Genomic DNA, 25,818 nt, shown 5'->3' on the forward strand with positions numbered 1-25,818 from the left:
ATTGTTTTTTTGTTTGCGTATCGACCGTATCTAGTGAGATGATGCGGAAAATTAGCTGTCCTGTGTCCAGTGTGGGTTTGGGTGGAATTCAATTTGTTGGTAGACTGGTAGGTTTTGCTTTGTGCTACGGGGTTGACCTTTGTTTTGGAAACGAGCAGCAAAAACGAAGTCGGTACGACCTACCCGACGGAGGATTATTCACGCTTTAACATTAATATGGTGCTGAGCGGTTCGTATTAGCAAATATATCCATGGTATTAGGTTTGACATTCTTGTTTGATCTTTCTGGCGTTTTTGATTGCATAAAAGATTGACATTTGGGATATCAAATAGTACGTATATTTTGCATTTAAAGGGATTTATTAGACAGATCAACATAGGGCGTTTAATTGTCATTCCATTTACAGGTTTGAAATATCTGCTTATAGTGTTAAAATGGCTTCAAAAGTTCTTAGTCCTTGTGTTCTGCAGAACTTTTGGGCAGGATTTGGAGCAAAACTCTGTAGTATCTCGGTACTAAAATATTAAGAACATCTGAACATATTTAATGTAATTATTTGTGAGTAGCTTTGACGAATGCCACATACATCTTATCAGTTATCAGTATCTTCAAATTTAATTCATTCATTATATCAGTACAGAGTTTTGTAATTGATCGTAATTTAACTCAAGCCATTCTTGTTTGATTCGTTGTGGCACAATCGTATTAGAAAACTTCCTCGATTATATTAATTTCTTTTTAACTATTTCAATAACGTTGTTTTTAATGATTTAAATTGTTAGAATAATGATTATGTGTCATGATTGTACGGAGGCTTATGGCGTAGAAGTAGCTACATCTCTCAGTAAGTTGAAGCTCCACGTACCTCTGAACCAATTAAATACATTCAGTGATGAATATTGATGAAAGATATAAAGAAACGGTGTAAAACAAATGAAACTTTCAATCAAAATAAAACTATTCATTGTCATCATTCCAATGCTAAGCACACACCGATATCTCCGGTTGAAATCTTTGACTAACAAACAAGCAACAGAAGTAGCGCCGACAGCTAACAGAACGATAGCCACATTCCTTGCATTCATTTTCAAGCGATCTAACCTTTTCTCTCTCTCTCCCCACGACACACTCAGCCTCACTGGGCGCTCAAGAAACGCAACCTTGACGGTCACTGTCGAAAACAACAACAAAACTCATCCACCCATCCGGCGGGACCATCGTCGCTGCTCGCGTGACGCGCCCCGGCTGCTCCGTTGGCGGCTTTCTCTTTTGCCGTCATTTCTTGCTCTGTTTATTTTGCTTTTCCATCTTCCCGTGGGTTTCCATCGAGGCGGGAGGGAGAGTGTTGCCCGTCCGAAGGGAAAAGCTATTCCCACCCACCCCGAAACGTGGCACGTAGGGTTCGGCTGCCTCGTCGGTGTCAGCGGGTCGCACGATCAATGTCGAGCAAGTGCGACGGGTTGCGACGGTTATGAAAGGCCACGAATTCCGTTCGGGTCGGGTAGCCGCGAAAGCATAATTGATGATAAGCGCTTCGGCGATGATGATGATCGCGATCGCGCGCTGGAGGGGTTACACGGGCAAGACCCCACACAACCACATTCTGATTGACTGACTGACCTCCTCGTTGCCCAGCGGCAGCAATCGGAAGTCATAAATAAAGTCGATCATCGGTCGTGGATCGAAACATTTGCTTGCCATTTGGGAATGGCTTTCCTTCTGCACCGTGTGCGGTACGCCAGCACCGGGAAGACGGCAGTATGAGGATGTGTTTTAGGTTTTACGAGGTGTCCGAAAAGATGGTGCGATGATGGGCGTAATGATCGCCGGAAGCGAACAATACGGTGGTGTCAAATTTGTTCACTATCTGTTTACGTGTTCCTACTTGAGAAGAGAGCCAAAGATTGAGCTAATAAGCGAAAGATCGACTGTGTTTCCTTCCGATGCGATAATCTCAAATTCGGCGTTGGATTATGCCCGCCCCGGGGGTTCGCGTGAAGCTGCCGGACCATATCGCCCATATCCGGTACCTTATCTGTGGCCACTCGGTCGGATCGGTTACTTTGAGCGGGCTAATTTACGATGCTGGACGGCAGAGCCGGGCGCGCCTCGCTTGGTACACTATTGGGGTCAACATTTGGCCGGCGAGTGGAAGTGGAATAGCTCACGCTAGCCGGCCGGTGACCGAGTTATCATCACGCTCACACACTGCCGGCGGTTTGGCGTGCGTGCGTGAAACCGGGTCGATTGCGGCCAGTCCGGGTGGACATTGAGCTGTTCCTGTTCCTGGGGTGCGAAAGAGATGCAGAGTGCCATTTCTACGACAGGTGCCCGCAAGGTTGGTAAGCATAATCGGCAGTGGCATAATGTTTGACACCCTTTTCTTTATTACTGAGCCCGGCCCTGATGAGCTCTCGATGGTGCTGGTGGTGGGTAGTAATGAATTTGGGAACATATGTTCCTCTAATTGGGCGTCGGTGTGAATAATGGGTCCGATGGTTCGCGCAAACCGAGGGAGCAGCGTGAACACTTGTGTGTGATTTATGACTCGTAACAGGCAAATTTGTCTTTCACCTATTTCCCTCATGCTAGAAAGTTTTGAGAGGTTGCGGAGGAAGAGTAATAGAAGATGAGCATTGATGTGTTTGAGTCGTATTTAAAATTAGAAACTTTAGTGTTACATTAACTGTTGAGTAACGCAAGTATTTAAACAATTAAATTCGGACTACAAACAGCAAAATTCAGTAATAAAATGTTCGATGTGCTGGAATGGTGGATTGAAAACTAATCATTGTATGAATTTGCCAACGGAACAAGAAACCAACAGAAACTTGCTTTTAATCAGAATATTTTTTGTCAATCAGAATAATAAAGTGAGCTTAATAAAGTAGAGTAAATATTTATTGTAATTTGTGATTGAAATGTTTTGTGTTTTGATGAGTAAATATCTTTGATTAAACCAAAAACGACCTACAATCGCTCCTCATTACGAGGAGCTTTCCTAAGAAGCTATAAGGATCAAGACAGTGAAGTCATCTCTGTAATAAAATGAATTAAGGATTATTTTGTAAAACGAAAAATTGATTCGAATGTTCTACATAAGCAACAAACTAATGACTGATATCTTAACTGGGTACTAATATGCAAAAATATAATTATTATTATTTAAAAGTTGAATCTTATTTTAAGATTCTTACTGAAGATTATGGTATAACAGAGCTAGGGTTAAAATAATAGGGTGCAATTTAATAATATTCAAAAAAACATTTGTATTATTTAACGTCATTTAACGATTTTGTATTATGAGTGTAATTTATCGGAGGGATTGATATTTCTGTGAATAGATGTAAATTTTAGCATATCATTTCTTCGTTTCTAAATCATACCGTGCAGTAAGCAGAATTAATGAAATTTGAATTAAATTTAGATTTTTATTCCATTTACTAAAATGCGTCGAATCATTTGCTCGAAAGATCGATCTTTGTGTTTATCTAAGCAAAATTGTGCTATAATTTGAATTACTTTTAAAATAACACCCTAATTTGAACAATCGTTTTCAGGTCGAAAGTCCAATTTAAATTAAGCTAACACTCAATGTAATCAGCGCCACATTGAGATAGTAACGCCCCTTGAGCAATTGATCCAGTTCCAGATTGAATTGTGTTACATAAAATAAATCTTTACACACGCCAACGGTCTTTTCCCCCCCGGCTCTAGCACTCACGCAGAAAGTTTTGCTCGATTAAACACAGCATAAATAATACAAAGCCCGGTGGATCGTAAAAGCGTGCCGGTAACAGTATTTTCTAATGAGCGTATTGTACACCGCGCTGCTTTATATCTTCATAAAATTGATCCATTATGTGTTTTGTTGGTTTCTATTCTGTTCATTTTTTTTTGGTTCGTTGTTGTTCCGCCCGATTACATCACACCGGGCTAGAACGTTGCGGGAAGCGCCACAAGTCCACACTGACCCAATTTTGTCGTTCGTCCATTTCTGGGTCAGCGATGGTGGGAAGCGAAAGGGGTAGAAGAGGAGGACTGTGTTTCTAAATTCTTCCCTCTACTCGGACTTTCCGAACCAATCGTGAAATATGTTGTTCTATTAGTCAGTGTTATCACAACGGTATCCAGCAATCGTAGCTTTTGGCCTCGATCAGCGTGCAGAAGATTCGTTCTACGTGATTAGTTGGGTAAGAACGAAGATCATTCCGGGACCTAGCGGTACCGGTACTGATACCGATCGAGCGATACACGCGTTCGTGGCCAGTGCAACAGTGCACGTTTTGCTTCGAGGCGCGTTTATGCATATGCGCGTGTAGGCCAATTCAAACCGATCAATTGAACCGATTAAGGTGCACAGAAGAAAGGAACGGTGTTCCTTGATAGCGAGCGAGATGAGTTATTGTGGATGGAAATGGTCGTAAATTTGGAAGAAATTCTTCCCACTGCCCGCTTTTCAGCTCGCAAAGCATAATGGAGTGATCTCGAGGCTGGCGCCGCTTCATTAACGCCGACAAATTGCCGCATTTAGTAACGCACCAGTGACGTGGGAAATTGTTGCCAAAAAAAAACCCCTCCATAGCCGAAAGGTTCTTCCGGGAAGCTTAGCAAAGCCTTTCCTCCTTCGCCACCATAAGCAACAACTGCTAACTGTTTGTCCAAACGATCTGACGGACGATCGAATCAGCATGCATAATATCGCCAGCAGCCGGCTTCTCGCCCCAAAAGCCAAGCAGCGAGACAATAAGCGCCCAATCGATGTGGCCTTAATGAGCGAACTGTGCGAAAATTCCGCATCCGAAATTATGGCCAAGCCAGCTATCATTTATAATTTCCCACCAGAACGCAACGGGACGATAAGCGAATGGTGGCGTAAGCAAATTTGCCTGCCCAAGTAAATCGTTTTCGGGCGCTTTACCGTTTTCTCCCGCTTGCGATTAGAACGTTTGTTCTGGGGAGGCAAAAGCTCCTGTGAGTTATATGCGCTGCCTCCGTCGTAAAGAAAAGCATAAGCCGATAAACTGGGTCAGGCGGGCAAGAAATTCTTGCCCGATCGGCCGCCCATCCAGCGAACATCGGGACGGCGATCGGGTGTGATAATTTGCACACACAGCTTTGCGGTCCAGTTCAAGCCAAAGCCCCCGAAAAGAAATGAGTGGCGTCTGGCGTGAATTAGAAAATTGTAAAGTCAACCCCTTTTCTAGGTCATCCCACCCGACAGCCAGCTACCGGCAGTGCCAGAAAGTGAATATCATTGAATCGGAACGGGAATTTGATGACACATTGGAAGGAAAGTTGTCGATCGTGGTCGCTCTTGGCTCTGGCTGCTTGTCCATGCGAGTGTGTGTGTGTGAGGGAAATGTGTGAGGTATCGTATTTCTCCGAAGCATAAATTCCGCCCAATGCTGTTGGTGAGAAGCATCGACACGCTTTTTCAAACAGGGCTGGCTGTTCATGAATCGATTTGATTGTGGAAAATAAACGTACACAGCAATAAAACAAAACGGTAGAATACGACTATAAATAGAGCTGCATTCCGGTGGCAGGTGGTGGATTTGAGGGAAACAAATTAAGTTGCTCCGTACCGGCCCATCGTCGGCCAGCGGCTTGACCCGGTTCTGAAGTGCGTTTGCAAGAATTTTAAGCGTACGAAACAAACGAAACAGATCAAACATGATCGTCGATTGTGATTTAAAAATAATTGTTCAGATCAAGCATTGTTTACAGCTCACCACCGCCTTCTTGGAGATGGGAGAAACGGAAACGGTATTGTGGTTCAACTCGGGCGCTACTACGCTGCCCACTTCTTACGCGGATATGTAAATTAATTGCTCCAGGTGAGCGGTGCAGAGAGTGGCTTGCGAACGGCAACCTGTTTCGGTCGCACACTCGTTGGAAGATGATTTGCATGCTGTGAGGCAGGGGTTCCTTGCGCAATTTGTACTGAAGATCAATAATTCATGGCAAATTGTGCATGATGCCAGGCAATGGATTTTGGTACACACAATTGCAGTAACAACTTTGATTGAGTTGAAAATTTTAAATAATTTCTTGTGGTGGTAAGATAATTTGTTTGATAAAAATGTCATAAATGATATTTTATGTCGTCTAGAAAAGAAAGCATTTTAAATTTCAAAGAACCAATGAGTTCATATAAATGTTTTACGTTTGAGATCGTACGACTTAACAATATGGCCGATATGGATTCCAACACTGTGTGGGCCCAAGCTGGCATAAATAGGTCGTAGGTCATAGAAATACAAATTCTTTCTTATAGCAGTCCTAGACTCACTACGGTTGACAATAAGAAGAAGAAGAAAAAGATGCTCAAATCGAGTTTCAAATTAGATTATTATGATTAGTAAAGACAAATGAGAAATTCCCTTAATGGAGTAAAACTCATCTGAATGGAGTATTTTGTTCACGGAAAAGACGGAAATTATTAGAACTAAGAATGAATAAGCGCACTCTGATGATATGCGATTTCAAGCTGCAACCCCTTCCGCTGTGACTCGTCAATGGGTTTCGATTTCGAACGATAGCACGATAAGCAGGTGAGAAACCGTTCGGGCGTTTCGAACGTCATCGCTGGGCCCCGTGCTGAGGAAATACTGTGCCCAGGTGAAAGGGTGGAAGGGATGTGTTAGTTTGTCAAACCGTTCAGCACGCCCAGCCGGGTGCGCATCGGCCGCATATGCGCTTCCCTGCCCCTCCTGCCAAAACGAGGTGCAGGCATGCGGGCACTCACACGCATACGGGCGGGGAAGGCGCGCTCGCGCTGGAGCTGGACCGACTCGTTATTCCCGTTATGTCCTGGATTCCTCTGCCCGGTTTTCGCTCGGCCTGCCGCAAACGGCGGTCAAATGTGGGACAGCCAACAGGGCGGGTACATGGGGAGAAGGGTGCCGGCATACGCGCGCACACAAGTGCGCCATACATATCCGTCGCGTATGTTGCTGCTGCTGCTGCTGCTGCAAATGCGTTTGCGTGCCGTCCGTGCGACAAATGCTCCTTCTCTACGCTAGCATTGATTGTTGTGCGGCTTCGCTGGTACATTCTAGGCACGCCACAACCACAACGCGAACGATTCGGAGCGAAACATCCCGGACGTGATTGATTGCTGCCCGCTGTCCGTCTTCAGTGAGAAGTGTCCTGGACGTGTTTACCGAGACCGAGAGCGATGTCCAGCGAAGGCGTCGGTTTTACACGGTAATGGATACACATGACAGAGGGGAGCCCTTTGGGTGCAGTGGAAAGTTGAGAGAGAAGACTTTGAGAGAGACAGAGAGAGCTTAGGTAGCGCTCAGAAGATCGTGTGCAGGGCCACTCGGGAAGCCACCGTTGTCCATTAAAATTATCATTTCACCCCATGGATTGCAATCCATGCATTTTGCTAACTGTGTTTCAAAGCTTCTAGCTGTGATGCAGCTGTGAGGAGTCTCGAGATCATTGGACGGGGGTTAGAACCTGATTTCGTATTCCGATGACGGAGTTAAGAACGGTTTGGGTTTTAGTATGGCTTGTGTCATGGCTCCGGGGCTAGTCTGTGGATCGTTTCTCGCTGGAGTTGTTGTGCTGTGTACTCACGGTATGAATGAACAAACATCAATTACGGGCTGATGTTTAGTATGCAGTCGCATATTCTTTTGGGTTTGTAAAGGTTTTTGTAGTTGAAGAAATGAACTCACCTGGAAATAGACAAAAGATCATAAACTGTTAGTAATGCATAAGATTTATCAGCCTAATAATGTATAGTATCTATTATCTATTCATCGTGGATTATCAATTTCATGGGAAACGTTTATTTTATTATATATATATGAAATTAATAACAAAAATATATTTGACATTGCCTCGACTGAACACAACAATGTTGCTTTCTCCTCTGTACCAAACCAAACAAATTTCGTTTACTGTGGACCCTCGCGGCGGGTTTGTTATTTCTATTGCCGCCTCGCTTTATTTTACTCTCTACACACATACACAAATCCCACGTACCATAGATCCGTTCCATAACACGTTCTGCTCAGCCCGTTATGATTGATTTTGTCCTTTCTTTTTTGTTGCTGTTGCCCCCCTTTACAGCTCAACACGGCAAATTGGCAAATGCTTTCCCAGCAAACGACGTCATTGTTCCATTTGCGATGGACCAAAACAAACAGTGCGCGGGTTTCCGAAGCGAACTTTGTTTTACGATCATGGGGGACGCATTAATACCTAAAGGGTTGTTGTTTTTGTTTACCCCACCCAATACTGTTGTGGGTTGAAAATTTTTGGCACGCACACCAACGCGTGGGATGGAATTTTAAAACAAACAGGAAAAAAGAACAACAACATGGCAAGAACCGGTTGATGAGAAAACGGTCACCTGTAACATTTTCGGTACGAATAATAATTGCACACAGATCCTGTGGCCTTGCGGGGGAAAATAATACCTTTCATCAGGGTTGTTGCAGGTTTTCGTTGCAAAAAAACCCTCCACCCTCACAACTGGTACGCTTTTCTTTTTGGTTTAGTTTTGCACCTCATCAGTCTCCGGTCACCCGGATGAATGCGAAATGAGCACAGATTGGGTCAGCCCAAACACGCACAGGTTTTGAGGGAAACTTTGTAAAACCCTCTAATTTTTCCTCCACCACAAAACAAAGAAAAAACCCCATATACACACACACAAACAAAACTTTCCCTTTCCGATAAGGCGGAATGGCTCACCTGGTGCGGTGTTATTATCCAAAAATAGCAAAAACCCAGCCCGCCAATAAACGGAACGGAAATTGACCGGTTGCTAATTTTATAACGTTGCTCCTCGCTTGGTGGGAGAAATGGGGAAAACAATACAATCCCCACCACATCCACTTGGTGATCCAATGTTTGTTTTGCGTGTTCGACAGACCGCGGATAATTTGCCCCGCCGGATACCGGAAAAATAAAGCCACCGGCCGTAAAACGGTGATCCGCACCGACTGTCGAAAGCTGTCACAATAAATGATTAACATAAATGGGCGGGCTTTGAGTTCACGGGGACATTGGTAAGAAGATGAAAGGGGGGACAAATATTGGGAATAGGAAACATGAAAAGGAAAATAAACTCCCACACCCCTCCCGTAACCCAATAAGAACGGAATCAAAATGAAAGGAAAAGCAACAATGCGGTTGTTGATTCGAATCGGAAGAAAAGGTTGGTAAAACCAACCTACCGGATCGGTTTTTCCTCTATTTCTAAGCAGCATTTCAATTGAGCAGCCCAGAATAAAGCTCACCGTGTCTTGGTAGGCGGTAGGAAATCATTGGAAAAGTGGGAATTTCCCTTTCAAATGCAAGAAAGCGTTACCATCACCAGCAGGCTAAGCTACCTGGGGCGCAAAAGAACAATCCCAAGAAGGGTTGCTGCCAACTAGCAGTTCCCCATTATTCCTCCTTCCTAATGGGGGTGTATGTTTGTGTGTGTGTGCAATCATGATCATGCTCAAGTAGCTTTTGCTTCACTTTCGGGCTAGTTTTCCACATTGCCGGTGAAACTGTGATCTGCACTACGAACCGTAACCGCTAGTGAGATGGTGTTGTTGGTGAAAAGTGAATTTTCGTTCCGCCTTCCGGTGCCAGCAGCGGGCTGACAGAATTGGGACGTAGCGGAACTGGATCTCCCGTGGCCTAGATGAAGTTCCCCGATTGAGGGGGAGAGAAAATTGATTCCAACGATCCAATTGGGGGAAAAAGGGAAAACTGCTGTCCACTGATTTTCCAGCCAAACGCTGTGATTAATTATGTTTGCATTTAAATTAAATTTATGTGCGCATGATAAGGGTTGTTTGGGCCCGCTGATGAATGTCATAAACATGGGCCCAATAATTAGGGTATCCTCATTGAAAGCCTGAGATTGACTTACTTTCGCTGTTCCACTAAAAAAAAATCAAAAAAGTAATTATAGCATTTCTCATTATATTTTCCCATTTTTGGAGAAACGTCTTCCTTAATCAGCAAACATGAAAGGGCAATAAAAAAACTTCTGATTTTCTGCTTTCATCAGAGCATCTGTATCGTAAATGCAATCTCTCTGCAGTGACAGATGATGTGAGCAGTAAATCGACTGCCGCATTACGTTTTTTGCAAGTGCAATTTTGCATCCCTCCCAGTTGCAACCTGCGTCATAGCTGACACGAAGTACGGGCAAAGCTTTTTTTCCCTACCATCCCTAAAACGTGACGTTTGGTCGTTTTTTGGGACGAATTGGCCGTCCCAACCGTCCACATTGCCCCGGTCGATTGTGGGAAAAAGCTCAGCTGGTGGGTAGACGCGAAAGAAAAATGTAATAAAATTCAAAAAATGGTGCAATCGGTGCCGCAAAAGAAAAAGAAGCGCTACCACAGTTCCGTTTGACAGGAAATGGGTACACCGGACAACTTGGTACAGGCGACTGCTCCAAAATATGGCAGCACGAATGCCGGCGGACAAGTGTAGCCATGATGTTGTGGCATAAATGTTTTAATACTCTCCTCAGGTGATTGCCGGCAGTGCAATCGAGCTTCCGTAACCTCGACCCGGTTCCGTGCAAAAGAAGCGATGAGGCAAACATAGTACACACATAAAGTCACCTCGCTGCTACCCGCAGTTGCTCACCGTTGACGGATGACATCAAACCACCGGTCGGCCGAGGAGTTTTGAGCGTTTGACGTTTTCGCTTAAAACAACAGACACACAAATGCTCGCACCAGTTTAGATTAGCTGCTTTCCGGTTTCCTAACCAAGACGGTCACCGAAAGCAGACAACAAACCGCCAGAGTCAATGGAACGTTCCGTTTAATGTTTTCCGTCGCGTTCGTGTTCGTTCTGCTTTTTTCGGGGAAGGTTGTTTGGTTTCGCGCAGTCTCTCCGGCTGTGCTGCTCCGGCACGCGGAAATGGTCTGGTGGATGAATTTGACGGTTTATGATTTCGGTCATCCACCGAGGTCCGGGCGTGCGATGATGTAGGTTAGTGAAACAATTACTGCCCGGGCCGGGACGACAAGACGTGGCGTGAGGCGATTGCCTTGTTGCCTTGCTTTTACTAGCCTTCTTTCGGCGGGGAATTTATTTACGTTCCAGCGAAGATCTGTGACAAGTTGAGCGCGGGAAAGCTATGCAAAAGGCGGGAACTGAGGTGCGTAAGAGTAAGATGATTCTCGTCGTGTGTAATGAAAGGGAAAACGATCGCGATAATCCGACCGGTTCACCGGGGTGAATAGGAATGTCAAGATATTGAGGAATTGTTTTATTTGGAGCTATTGAGACAATCGAATGACTTTCTTTTTTAAATATACAGAGCTAGATGGTCCTTTTCAATATACAAACAGGATGTTATGAACAAGAGATGTTGTTCCGCAACGTTGTTCTAGTTGTGAATACTTGGATTGAAACATTGAGATTTAATGTCCTTAATACATGTGGAGTCAACCATTGCTGATAGTAAAATTTGGAAATATTGTAAACATTAGAACATCTCAATTTGTAGAAGCTACTTTATACAATCAAACAACGAAAAGATATTTGTTTAGTCATGCAACGTCATGAGGCACTTGTTGAGTTGACTGGTGAAATTCGATGCCACGTCTAACAGCAGGAATCAAGCGCAATAAAGTTGTATAATCCAACATTCTTTTCAAGCATCCCACTTCTCTATTCTTTATGCCTGTTTTAAAGCGCTTCATACCCGTCAGTGTTAAGGCAATGGGCAATAAATCTAGGACTGGTTTCCTTTAAAGAACTACGAGTTTCAACCACCAAAGCCGGTATCGTTCATTCCCGATTGCTAGAAGCTAACCCGAATGGTCCTCTCCCGTTGGCCCTCTTTCCTATGCTGTTCATCCTACGCCTAGCGATCGATACTGTGAAGGTTATTGCATGTTCTGTGCAAGCAGCATGCTGCCACGGCCTCACCATCTGATAAGTCTTCCGCGCGAGAACGGTACCAAAAAAAAAGGAACGTGATTGCCGCGTTACGTTGCACTTTAACCGTGCGCCGTTGGTGAATGTTAAGCGCGCGCACAAGGCTTTGATGCTGTCTGGATGCGGGAGATCCGTTCCGGGTGTAGTTGTTTTCGGTACAACTTTCTCCGTGCGTCTGACATGACAGAAGCGAGCAGCTCTTCCACGAAATAAATACTTTCAGACGCAAACACAGGACATTCACAAACAAAGGCGAAGGAGATTGTTGCAAGGCTTAAGAATGAACCGGTTTTAATGCCGAACCCTCTGGATAGGGGTACGTATCTGAGCCACAGTTTAGGGCTTTTTTATGAACAAACAACACATACTTCTCACACCTCTTTGTGTCGTAAATATGATCTTGCAAAAAAAAAAACAAAAATCAACTTTTAATAACGTGATGCAGCACGATCATTAATTGCGGAATAGTGACGCAAATTCAGCCACGCAACAACAACAATCGCGCATTTAAGGAAAGGACAGGCAGACATTACACTCTACTGTTTGGTAGAGCTATTTTTGGTACTTCACCCTATCATGCAGCGCGTGGTTAATTATGGGAAATTTCTCTACCCAACCATTCACCGCGGTTCCCTTTCACGGGCCACAAACAATGCGGAATGTGGAAGATTCGGCAGAAAGACCTGATGCGATGGGATCCCAGGTTTTAAAAAACATATCCTCGCACATGCATGATGCATGAGCGGTCGTCACAAAGCAAAGATTTAAACGAAGAAGCAAATACTACAAGAAGGATCATCATGAAGGAAAAAAATGGCTTCCCGTTGACAGGGGCTACCCCTCATGCGGAAGAAGATGAACTCATCCGTGGTCAATCGCCCATTATCACCGAAATGTCAGTTTGATTGTTGCGAAAAAAGCACCGTAGACAGCACACCACAAAAGAAGAATGGGGTGGCAAATGTGAAAAAATGGGCAACCCATTGACGACCAGTTTTCACTTTCCATTGAAATCATCGTAAGCCACTTTTGGTCATCAATATATGGCGCCAGCAGTTTTGGAAGGGAGGGAAAGGGGTAGATAGATTTCGGCAGCCCGGTAATTTTGGACATTGACTTTTGCGCTTCGGTCGGGTTGCAGTGGCCACGATATTCGATATGTGTGTGTGTGAGTAAGCGATCGATCGATCGGAAAGAAATCGAAACCGATCATCGATCGATGTGATCTATGTGGTTTGGAGTTGTTTCTCTCTTTCTCCTCTCTCTCTCTCTCTCTTTCTCTCTCTCTCTCTCTCTCTTTGCAGCGGTTGCGAATGATTTTTATCGTGAACATAGTCTCAGCTGTCGATTAAGATGAGAAACAGAGGGAAGTCCATTGTCCAAAAGGAGATCTAGTGCACTCAGTAATCAAATTCCACATTGTTTCCCTCCCCAATTTCCCGGATGTCGTGAATGCACTTGAAATCAAAATTTTCCATCGATCCGGGCGCACTCCATTTCCCCGTTGATTGATACCGTTCGGTCTATCCGTTCCATTTGCTGTTTAGTGCCTACGGTTTGGGGCAGAGAAATTGAAACCGATTCGAACACACAATCACCTAGCCGATCGCGCTTTAAGAATGGAAAGTTAAGTTTCCCGCTTCCCAGTGCGGGACTCCTCCGTACGTAATGGGGTGGAAATGGTGAGGAAAAAGCGTGACGCGCCTTATTCGGCTAGGCCGGTATCGTTCCCGAGTATCGGCTCAGTGCTGCGGGAATAGAGCGAAAGATAAATCGTGTGGATTGTATTAAGCTCGATTAATGCTAAGGTAAGGTTTCGGGGCGAAACTATCAATACGAGTCGCTGTCTAGCAGAAAGGAACTGGCACGTGGATACTTCCGTGCATTTGGGGGGGAAAAAATGCTGCAGCAAGATGGCAGCAGCTATTTTCTTCTACAGCAAAAACCGTTTTTCCTCGAGCAACTGAAGCCAGAAGCCGATCACCCTGGCGTCGGTGGGTGGATACAGTTTTTCGATGCCAATTTTCTAAGCGAACGGAAGGTGCCGATATCGACGCTTTCTCTTCATTGACGATGCACGGTGGAATTTATGCACGGCGCTGTCTTCTGTCCTTCTCGCCGTTGCTTTTTGTTTGCCTTTAAGTTTCCGTTCCGTAACGATCGTATCACTGTGCGTGACATATCGGAACGTCTGGTGTGTACGCGTACGACGTCAAGCTTAAACCGTTCTTACCATAAAGGCACAACGAGTAAGACACCTCACACTTATCACTCCCTTTCTTTGTGCCGCATGCAGGTTGTTTGTTTGCCGAAAAGTAAAAGTGGACATCTATTTGCATAGCTGTGTTGTTGCGAAAACAGGAAACACTAAAGGAAACTAAAGGTGACACATTTGTTGTACAAGGGGCGAAGACGTGCGAAATAATAATAAAAAAAAAACACATCAAACCGTACCGATTTTGTCCTCCAGCGGCTACAATCTGCACCCATTATCCACCTGATTGATTGAGCCGGCAGCATTAGGAGCCCGCCCGCTATGGTAATAAACAGATTCACGCTTTTTTGCCTCATTTTTGGCTCTACTCACACAAACAGACGCTTTTCTTCTGCTCTTTCCACGCTCATGCTGGGTGGCGTCTTGGGGCTAGAAATGAAACAAAACCGCTCCCCTTCGGAGGCTTTTTTGTTGCTCTCCCGTCCCACGAGCACGATCGGTCTCTGGGAGCCGTTAGAAGGTATTTGACCTCACGGGGGCCGTATTCGTTTGGCACGGCACAAACATAGCCCAGCATCATTCGCACACACTGCGGATTTTCATTTCTCCACCCAACCGGATTCTTACGCGTACTACGTGTCCGGATTGTTGGGGAGGGAGAACTTGGGTGGAACGGGGTTCTATTGGAGGTGATGGATCCCGCTAGTGTGGATGATTGCAGCCAACTTCCATCGGCTACAATTAGGCATTATTATTTTCACGAATTAGCGTATACAAATCAGGGAGAATCTGGTCGGACCAGTGTCTTGTTAAGGTGGTAGAAGGTAGGAGGTATTATGGAGGAGAAGCAGTAGCGGCTTTGATAGGCCAACGCCTTGAGGAAGGTTTTGTGTTGCTTGATACTGTTTTGGTCTATCATTTGTGTCGAAGTATTTCACAGTAGTAGAAGAATGTTTCTTGAATAATCAATATACGATTAAAGGCACAACATTTTCAAGTTGAATGTTAACTCCGCAGTTTATTGTCTCCTTCGAAAGGAGACATCAAACAAATCGCTTAACGCTTACCTCATGATGTGAAGAAAGCAGAAACGTATAATTCGCATAGTAAATTAAACAAATGCCATCATCCCCCACTCCGGCGAAGCACTTTCTATGCAAAACAAACAAACCGCCCAACTCCACTGCAACGAAAATCCTGTCCCAAAACCTGTCCCCGGTTTGCAAATGTTGATTCTATTGTTACCGATTTTATTGGGAGGTCGCCCAATTTCAATTCCACCGGTTCGGAACTTGAGCAAATATCGATTTCCTTTGACAGAGCCAATTTTGGTGCCAGAGTTATGTGCATATATGTGTCGCCCCAGCACTGTGGGACAGCACCAGCAGCAGCGACGCGAGGGCTTTCACTTCTATCGAGCGACGACCCGTCACGGCACGGCACGCTTGAATTCCGATTCGGCATAAAGGATGACGCATGTCACCATCTGTGTCACATGTCGCGTGAAATCAAGCCATTCGGCGACAGCGAACGGAAGAACTACGGGAGAGTACCGAAGCAGAACATGGTAGGGACACTAATCATGTGTGACGAGGGTTAGGCAAATCCTCTGGACAATTTTATGCCCCTGTGTGTTTGTGAGTGTGTGTGTCTTTAGGTATGTTTTGTCTGCTATAAACGACTAAACCACGATCACCCGGGCTTTCTAGACTGTCTAGAGTGCATTTGAGCGGTGTGGTTCCCGCTTGTGAACGGCTGCCATGTGTCAATACGATGAGAATAGGATGAAAGTGAGTTAAATATATGTTTATCGAATCGTATTTACACACACACACATCCAGAGTCCCTTTTCTCTTCACTTCACTCCTCCTCTGAACCAGTAAGGTTCGCGACTCCCGTGAGCTAGTCGCTTCCCTACCCAACCTTCGGCCAACTTCTTGCACCTTGTATCCCGTTTACTTATTTTTTTTTGTTCGATTGTTTCGTGTTCCATGTGCGATGGGGGGCATTATTTTGTACTGTACGGTGACGCGGCTCCCCCACCCAGATACCCCACTTGCTGGCCACTGGTCGTGTTGATGTAAAATGTGAAAGTGAACTCGCGTGAACTCGCGCCACCGCACCACGGTTCGGGCAGCTTCTGAATGGAGGCGCGTTTTCGACGCTGCACCGTACCTTGGGTCGGTACATTTCAATGGTAGCATATTAGCGGATAGAAAGTTGTGGCGAGTGTAGCGTCTTTGGCGGGCGATTTCGTGCGCTCGGTTTGCGGGCGCATCGCTTAAATGGATTGCATTCGAATTTGCCCGCAGGAACGCGCGGGATAACCGTTTTCATTTTCAAGTTACCGTACCGGTATGTGTGGAAATGGTTGAATCCGAGACGGAATTCAATAAACACTAAATCAAACCCTGCCAGCAAGCATCGTCTGCCGCGAGGGACTCATAATTTTCAGTATATTGTGATAAAGAGAATGCAACATTGACGTGGAAAGGTAAAACATGAGGGTTGGATGATAAATTGTTGTTGAGGTTGAGTGTTACGGATGGCAAAAAAATAATTTGAAAGCAAATTATTTTGTGTAATTGTTCTGTCACTCAGTGATGTTAGGTCTAGTCAATCTAGAATTGTAATGGTAACCCTTTACATAGAACCATTAACAAGGAAAATGAAATTATCGACCAAAGACGAGGTATTCCTTACATGATATGAGGTTAACAGCGAAGTAAACGAAGTGGTTGAGGTTGATTGATTGTTATGAAATTCTATGCATGAGTCTGATGTTTTGTGAACTCTTATAAAAATCCTCCTTAATCTAAATACAACTGTTTCGTTTGAAGAATAGTGTACAATATGTAGCAATGCTATTAATATCCAATGAACAGCAAGTTGTATTTTGCTTTAGACATAATTTATACAAAAAATCTAATTTTAAGCTTTAGTTGAGGTGAAAAAATAATTTAGGTTTCTTCTTGTAGAGGTGCTCAAAATTTCATTATGTTTGTATGCTGCTATCTACACATTTGCTTCTTTCTTATGTATGCCTAGATTGATAAGAGTAGACCTTAAAGCCTACAAACTTATCATGCATACGTCTAGTTTCACTGCGTTTTAAAATTCCTCATTTCTAAACAGATTAATCCTCTTTATCATAGCAACCTTCCTTCTTGTCGTGCGTCATTGTGCAAGCCTTTTAAACTAATTTCACTCAAACTTAATTAAACACGCTTTCGCGTGCTCACCCTGCTGACGCATCCCGGACGTACGTGGTACTTCCCGAATTTACCGTCAGCACCCGTACCAGCGAACGCCCGAAAAACTTTCGCCGCGTGTCAACCTTTTCCGAGAATATTCACCTCGAACGCTCGGTTTGCAAGAAAGGATGGCAGGACGTGCCGATACCTTGGCACAGACGTACTGCTGTCTGCTGTTGCTCCAATCAGGTGTGGTTAGATCCGCGACATAGTGCGGCTGTTTTGTACCGTTGTAATTTCTTGAGCGTTAATTCGTGCCTGCGGCGCTACTTTCTTGATGCCGTGCGCCTTGGTGACAGTTGCGGAAATAGCAGTCCCCGGTGACGTGCGCTTGAGGCATGCCCGGGCCTTTGCCACAGACCTGCTGTTGTGTAATATCCGGGTAAAAGCCGGTTGAGTAATGGGTATGGCCGATTGAGCAGAACATGCAGCAGATACGAGGATGCTGAGGATGCGCACTAATTGATAACATCCTTTCGCGTTTGGCCGAGCGGCGGGCTGGTTTGCAGCCAGAACAGGAAGCAATTCCCTGAGTGGCGAGGAATTCTAACAGTAGATACATTCCCCGTACCCGTCCGTCTTGCCACGTTTGCTAGGGGATGTTGATACTTGGCGCAGGTTAGCTGTTTCAAAAAGTAACGGTTCTGGAATGCTGCTAGAGGTCGTGTATTCTGTCTCTTTCGCTCGCCAGTTGATAAGAACTCGTTCCCCAGGCAAAACATCTCGCGTCCGGTCGGGCTGAGCTGAACGGTCTGCCGACCCAGATCTTGCCGGAGTCCAGAATCGTTCATCCGCCACCGTCACCACTGATGGCGTTCGATCTGATGGATCTATCCGGATGCGAAGAGTTAACAGCAAATCAGGTATGTTTGGATCGCGTTGACAGTTATAGCTTCATTGAGGCGCCGGTACACACTGGTGCAATCGTGGCTCGATGGCACGATGTACACATCCTCCAGCGGCCGTGATTAGTGCCGGCGGTGAAAATGGCCCACTAAGTAGGGTAATCAGTGACTCATTTTGCCCGTTCCCGGCGGTACGCTGTCGCACGGGAAAGAAGTAACAACAACAAAACACCGCCTTCATCCGATGAATGATTTATTGATGGATGATTTATGGGGTGCGGTTTCGTGACAGGCGTAATGTTTTGGAGGGGGCCGATCGCATGGTCGCTACATCTGTTGGCGCGTCTCAGGTGCTCGTTAGTAGTGTGATTTTGAGCGTTATTGTGCTATTGTTTTCGTGGATGAAAAATAAAAAGTCTGAAACGGAGCAAGCGGCACCTTGAGATGGATTCAATGAGCGGGAAAGATTGAGAGATTTCACTCGATTCGAGATGATTTATCATGAAGTTATCAACCCCGCTTTACGATATTGAAATGCCGTTGGAAAGTAAAGTTAGGGCGTGAGTGTCAGATTCAGATGATTAGAAGATGGAAGCATTACTTCGGTTTTTAAGGAGTACAAAGCGTTAATGCTTCAATTTGAGTGAGAAATAATTTGGCTAAATGATTGATGACACTTTGACAAACCATGTAACAAGCGGCCGAATGCCTCAATTAGTTGTAAAAACCGATTTTCATGAAAATATATTGGGACAATACTTATATTAATTAAGGTCTAAATTTCTGATGGAATCTAACGATTTGTGAAGTAATAAATATTGTTTCTTTTTTAGTACATATAATTTTGAATTTGACTCTAAAATATCCAAGACATAAACAGTCCAGAATTGGATGCCAATCACTTCATCTCATATTGATTTAGTTTATGAGTTTCTACCCTGTGCTCTGCATGTTTTGAGAAACTTTCATCCGAATAGCAAATCAAGAAGCGTAGAACAACATTGCCTAAAGAACTGCCCATCATAACACGATTCCCACCACTATCAATAGATTGCGGCACAATCGATCGTGCCTGTTTGCCACCTCACGACCGCGAGAATGTTAATTAAACAGGCTAACGAGTCTCTGACCAATTCATTTGGCGACTTCAGCACACACACACCTCATTTCGTTCTGCGCACTCCGTGCAAATCGTATTTGCATCGGCCACCGATTCCCTGCGACACTCTCTCGGGAAGCTGCACTACGTGCCAGCGGTTTCCCGCGGTGCACGTTTCAAAGAGGAAAGAAAACCACCGGCACGAAAACGACCCAATCCAAGCCATCCATTGACTGGCGAAAAAATTACCAACGCCAAGCACGAACCCCCCCACACCGAAAAAAAACCTATCTTAATTTCAAATGATTTGTGCCATTTCGGGGCGCGACGATGGCGCTCGAGAGAAGAAGCAGCAAAAAAACGGCATGCTCATCCTATCGATCGTGCACCGAAAACCGAACCAAAACCCAAAACCCGAAGCGATTGGCCGATGGTGGCAGGGGGTGGTGAGTTGGGCCGGTGGGGTGAAAATGTTTTCAACTCGACACCGAGACCTACTTTTCGGGTGGCTTCTTACGGATGCGCTGTAGGGCGCTAGGCATGGACGCCGACCGGGCCGGGGAGGGAAATCGAATGGAAAAGTGGATATTATTTGAAGCAGGCAAGCGAAACACACGCGCGGGTGGACGCGGGTGGGAAATCTCATCGAAAAGGAACACCGGGACCGGTCACCGGTTCGGCAGCAGTGTTGTTGCTGGCATCAGATGAGATGTTGTCGATGGTTATCTACTGCTTATCGAGAGAGTTGTTCTCACGACCAATAAAAAAATGCTCAAAACATCCAAGATTTACTAACCTTGATCATCGCATTCGATACAGAGTTCATTCTCATTTCCAATTGCTTTTCTATGCATAGTTTTTGTGAGATTTGGATGCATTCTATTGCTCGATCGAATGATGTTGGCGGGAAGGCAGAAGATGGTTTTCCCAGCTTTCCGAAACCTTGACCCGGCTTTTGTATAGTATAATTGACCCCCTCAATACCTCCTCAAAAGCGGTGGACGATTTGAAATCAAGTTCGGTCCGAAACCGGATCGACACCGAAACGGCCCTTTTTCTACACGGTGCGGTGTGTGTGTGTGTGGAGGCGAGTGTTTCGGCCGTCGTTACGAAAATCCGTAGAATAGAGGAAGCACACGAAAGGAACGAGATGCAATCGTTATGGAAGCGATTAAAGCTTTTCCTACCTCATTCGTTGTGTGAGTATTGTATGCGCATGTGTGTGTGTGTGTGTGTGTGTGCTTTGTTTGGCTAGTTGATTTGCTTCTTGCTTTCGCGCCTGATCGAGGCGGTGAGGTACGGTGGCCAGTTTGATGAGATCTCGTACGAACTGTACCTACCGAACGATGGGGGGAGGTAAGGTACGCATTTCATCTACGGTTTCCATTACGTAAAGAAAATGCGAATGAATAACCAAGAAAAATCAGATTAGGTCACCGAATTCTTGCGTCTCCGGTGTGCCATTGCAATCAATTTCTAATCAAAAAACCCCCAAACAATTACCGGTGAAATGATCCGTTCCTGTGTCACGCTGGGTCGGTGGTAGTGGGTTCAGTGGAGGTGAGGGAACAGCGCAAAGCTATGCTTTCCCATGACCGTCCGGGCTTTATTAGGATGGTTTTTTGGTGTGATCTGGCCGTGAAGCGTGAAAACTGCAACGGATTGATTCGTGATCGATCCAAAGCGCGCAGATTGCCATTGGCCTTGGAGCTCCTTCAGTCTGTCATGGCTGTACAGCTTGAGGGAGGGCACTAAACAACCAAAAGCAACCACCAGTGGCATCTTGCTGGATGTTAGATGCCTCCCATGTGCCCATGACGGGCGTGCGAGATCCGTTACATAAATTGATTCGGGTGATCCGAATAATGGCGATAATTAAAAGTAAGCACGGAAAAAGAAAGCGCAACCGATGAGCTGGTGATTAATTACCGGACCCCGGGGGGTGCGCGCAAGCTGCGTAAACACGGCCACCTTGAAACGTTCCGGAGACTGTGCTGGTGGTGGTGAGCTTTTCTGGAGCATCGGGCCATCGGATGGCCGGAATCGGGGGTGTCCGTGTTTGTACTGGGTGATCGATCGCCCTCATAGACGGGGGGAGAGAAAATGAGACGCGCAGGAAAAAAAAAAACAACGCGCGCGCACTCACGCAAACACGGCCGAGCTCACAAACTTGTTTGATGGCAGCAGCGATAACCTCCTTCCGGATGGTGGCTCCCATGTGCCATTGCCATGCGTCCTGTGCACGGTCTATAAAATGAGCTGCCGTAGAGCGAACGCCTAGCCGATCGCTTCCTGTGAAGCTCTTTCTCCCTTCAACGCTATTGATGAACCTCGATCTAATGCACTGATCAATTACTGTGCAGATTGGTGGGCCAGGTCTGCTGCACCTTGCCTAGTTTACTATGGCGTGATCCAGTGCCGGTGCTCATTAGAGAGCTTGGGAGGGACAGGGTTGCCACTTGTTTACACTGAGCATGTGGCCGCTTTCTTATGGTCGGGTGCGTGTCGTTGAATATAGACAGATCGTCAATTATTATTATTATTATTACTGGCAAGGACAGCGATCAGAGAGTGGAGTTTGAGATTGAGGTTCGATCATTGTATAATCGCCTAATCGCTTGATCGTTAAAGCACACTGAATGAACCTTCGGAAGAAAGCTCCGGAAGTGATCTAATGGCGAGAAATTGGTACCAACACTTGACATAGATCCTATGATCAAAGGGCAAGTTGAACGAGAACAGGTGATCTTAAAGCAAGTATGTAATCTGTGATGATCGCCATTTGTATCGCTTTTACAGGGTTTTCCAGGAGTTCTCATAGCTGTGGGACACTTTATAAACACTTTCTTACGTGAAATGAACTTAATGTATTAGGAATTGGACTCTGTAGCACGCTTGTTGGACAAATCCAATAGGAAGTTCCAAAGAGCTTGTCCAACGGGACAAGGGTGCTATAGAGTTCAATTTCCAACGTGTGAAGTTCACTTCCAAAGGGAATGAGTCTAGGAAGTGTCCCACAACTATGAGAAACCCTGGAAAACCCTGTATATTGAATGAGCATTAAGTTCATTTCATTTGAAACATCTTCTTGTTCACTAAAAAAAAGCTATTCTTGAATTTGTTGGATTGGAATACTTTAGATCAGGATTTTAAAGTGGAATTTCATTATGCACATTTCAGCTAAGCATGACATCACCCTGCCAAATGATTCATTTTTGGATGAGGCATCTAAAACATACCAGAAGAGAACATGATAAAAATTTTGAGACATATCTCAAAATATATACCAACGACTACAATTGCATTGATTCTGGAGCCACTAAAAGCAAAACAGAAGATAAATTTACGAAGAAAAACAAACCTAAAGAAATCCAATCGTAATCATCATCAAAAGTAATAGAGAAAAGTCACAATATTTTTATTGGAAAAACAACGTAGCTAACATCTTGACAACTTTTGTTCTCATATAGTTAGTAAATATGGAAAAAGAAACTAATGATCGGTTATAATAATCCAATCCCGAATTATGCCACACATTAATAAACATGAAATAGATAATATCGCCCGAAGCAAATGAGAAAAAATTAGAAAGCGCTTGATTCGCTATTATCAAAAGAGCGCGCGATAAAATATGATATGACTAAGGTCACATACGGTCCAGACGGTCGCGTCCCCATAATTTGCATTCGTAAGCATAAATAGTCCGTTTAGCAAGTGAATGGGAATAAAAAATAGCAACATTTCTGTTCGAAAGGAAAGCGTGCCGGTCCGTTAAAGTTTTTTTTGCTTCGTGTTTCGTATTAAAACGGTTTATTGGTTGTGTTTGTTGATAAAGTCAAATGTTTTAAACACGTTAAACTACAGCGACTAAAGAGCTTTTTTTTCTAATTGAATATTCATAACGAACTCTTTTTGTTGTAATATTTTGCATACTTTACTTGCTTGTTTGCGAGAACTAGAAACTTAAAAATGCATCCTTTTCAAATTTAAAACGATCAAAATGACACATAGATTGCGCAATGGCATGCCGATCACATCACCTAGTAATCGTGCCAAACAAACGCTTGAGAAAACACCCAAACATGACTTTTTGACAAGAAACTTCAACGCTGATCTTAATCAGCTACGATCTATCTTCTAAATCTAGTGAACACTCTACCGACCTCACTGAACGAAACAGTCTTCGTTGGCAGTGATAATCTTGCCCTTCAGCCTGTCAAGATCACTTTAAAAGAACGAACCCGAAAGCGAATCCGACCAACAAAACAACAGAGCACAGACACAAAAACAAAAGAAACCCCGCACCTGACACACCTGATCGGTCGAGACCGGTTTATGCGATGAAGCCTGCTTACCTCTTTCACCTGTTGAACTTAACCCATTTACGGACGCGGTCAGCAGTGCGATGGCAGCCAGCAGTGCTACCGCAAGCGGCAGCATCCAGCCGTTGGCCGCTTGCCGGCGCTGACCGTTTGCCATTGCCTTCCCCATTCGAGGCAACCGTGTGTTGTGTGAAGCGCGGCACTTCTCCCGGATGATGAGTTATCACAGTCACTGACACTCTTGGCACTACTCTGGGCTGGGAAAACAGATGAACCGAACTTGAGCACACTTGGGTCTAAAACACACAAAACACACGCTCAGCGGGTGGCGGTGGCTGAGGGATCGGACACAATTGTTACACCTCGCCTTCGTTCGTTCTTCCAAATTCTACCAGACAGTAATCACACCCTCCTGTCAGTTAATTGACAGCGCGGTGACTGCTCGGGTGAGCCTCGAACACGGCGGGACGATTTCCCCTTGATGCGTACGGTACGATAGCGATACGTAACCGTCTTAGATCCGGTTTTGGGATGGTTGTTCTCGTTGTGCCCCTGGCGAGCACTTAAAGCGTCCTCCCGAACTTCTGACGGTCCCGAAAATGTAATGCGGCCCTGGACTGATCTCCCGGATCTCACATCCGGACCGAGTGTATCCGTGGGCGTACGTTTCTGTGTACGTGCGCGGTGGAAGTTACGTTCGCCTTACTTGCCCGTCGGTCACTTTCACCCAAGATTCCAAGGAAAGAGAACCTTGAACTTTCCCTTAGCGGTGGAACGTGTCCAAGTTCCTGGAGCCAAGCGGCACCGGTCGTGGGATGTTGCCCGCAACTGTTCGTTTCCTGCACTATCGTTGAGGTCTTTCCTCTTGGTAGGATCTTTAACACTGCCACTGAGTCACTAGTGCTTGGTTGGGTTCACGTTTGCCGATCTAGCACGAACAAAACTCGAGACAAAAACAGAACAATCACACGATACACAGTTACACCCAAACACACTGGATGACAACAACAAATGGCACGCGCTCGGTACGCGTTGCAGTTCGCCCAGTTGGCCCGGTTGTTTTTTTACTTGGTGTGTTCGCTTTGCCGTTACACTAACACCGCTCCGGTTCGCTTGCGCATGAAGCGAATTGCGTGCGGTCGCGTGAAAAGAAAGTAGCACTCGCGACGCGCGTTCCGGCGGTCCTGCTCGAGACGGTGTTGCTCGTCTGCGTCTTGCGTCGGGATTGACCGCGCTTCTCCGGATCGGCACCGTTCGGAGCGGACCCAGTTTGGTTGCGATCGGGCCGAGGCACGTTTTGCGGACGCTTTCTTTTTACCGCTTCTTTCGAGCTGCTCTCGCACTCTGGCCCGCACACTGCACCCGCAGTATCACTGCCACTTCTCTTTCGCACACGACGGTCGGTCGCTCGGTCGCTTCTCTTGCTTCCCTCTCCTATCGTACAAGCCGCAGCACGCTGCTCGTGCAGATCGCTTTCTCCGCGCGAGGGTTTTCGATCGGATGCTTCGGAACGGATTCCTTCGCGGTTTGCGCATGCGTTCGGCGACGTCGCGTTACTGGCCGTGGCCGTGGTGTTGCGTCGTCACGGATCTAGTAGGAAATAGAGCCGGCGTCGGTCGCGCAACATATATAATAGAACTCCGAAGCAGCCGCTTTGGGAGAGAGAAAGCACGGTTCCGTTTGCTCACTCCCGTCTATTATCGTCTTTCGCTCGCACTTTGTTCGGATGAATGGTACGGAGGATCTTGACACCGTACACCGAGCTTTACGCGGGCAGATGCTCCGGAGCAGTGCAGCATCCCGATAGCTGCCTCTCGAGAAATTGAAACATCATTGACCGAGCGGGGCGCTCTATGCGAAGGATGGAAGAAAGTATCGCTGCGCCTCTCGCTCTTGGCACCTCTCAGCGATGAGTTTGTAGCGCCTTCAACTGCGCTTTCGACCATCGTCGTGCAGATGATTCTGCACAGCATGTATTGAGAGGTGTGCGTTTGTGTTGTGTGCTTCCTTCGTGTGCTCTCCGTATCTGCTCTTCTACCCTTCGCCATGCTTGTCAGGCTCTTCGCCTTGCGGTGGCTCAACGCGTAGCACAACAATGGAAGCGGGGCCCGATCGACAGGTTGAAGATGCCTCCGTAAGGATTATTAAGAGCATCTT

General features: G+C 45.6%; 1 protein-coding gene across 1 annotated transcript in view; it reads right to left on the bottom strand.

The window, feature by feature from the left end:
* The window catches only part of LOC120902196 (serine protease filzig), a 38,537-nt gene extending 13,305 nt beyond the window's left edge, over positions 1 to 25,232 (bottom strand). Inside the window, exon 1 of the mRNA XM_040310749.1 lies at positions 23,695 to 25,232. Within this exon, the coding sequence (XP_040166683.1) occupies positions 23,695 to 23,830 (136 nt within the window). The 5' untranslated portion in view covers positions 23,831 to 25,232. The remainder of the gene's footprint in view (positions 1 to 23,694) is intronic.
* Positions 25,233 to 25,818: the final 586 nt, after the last annotated feature.

The sequence above is a fragment of the Anopheles arabiensis genome, chromosome 3, assembly GCF_016920715.1.
Source record: "Anopheles arabiensis isolate DONGOLA chromosome 3, AaraD3, whole genome shotgun sequence".
Lineage (NCBI taxonomy): Eukaryota > Metazoa > Arthropoda > Insecta > Diptera > Culicidae > Anopheles > Anopheles arabiensis.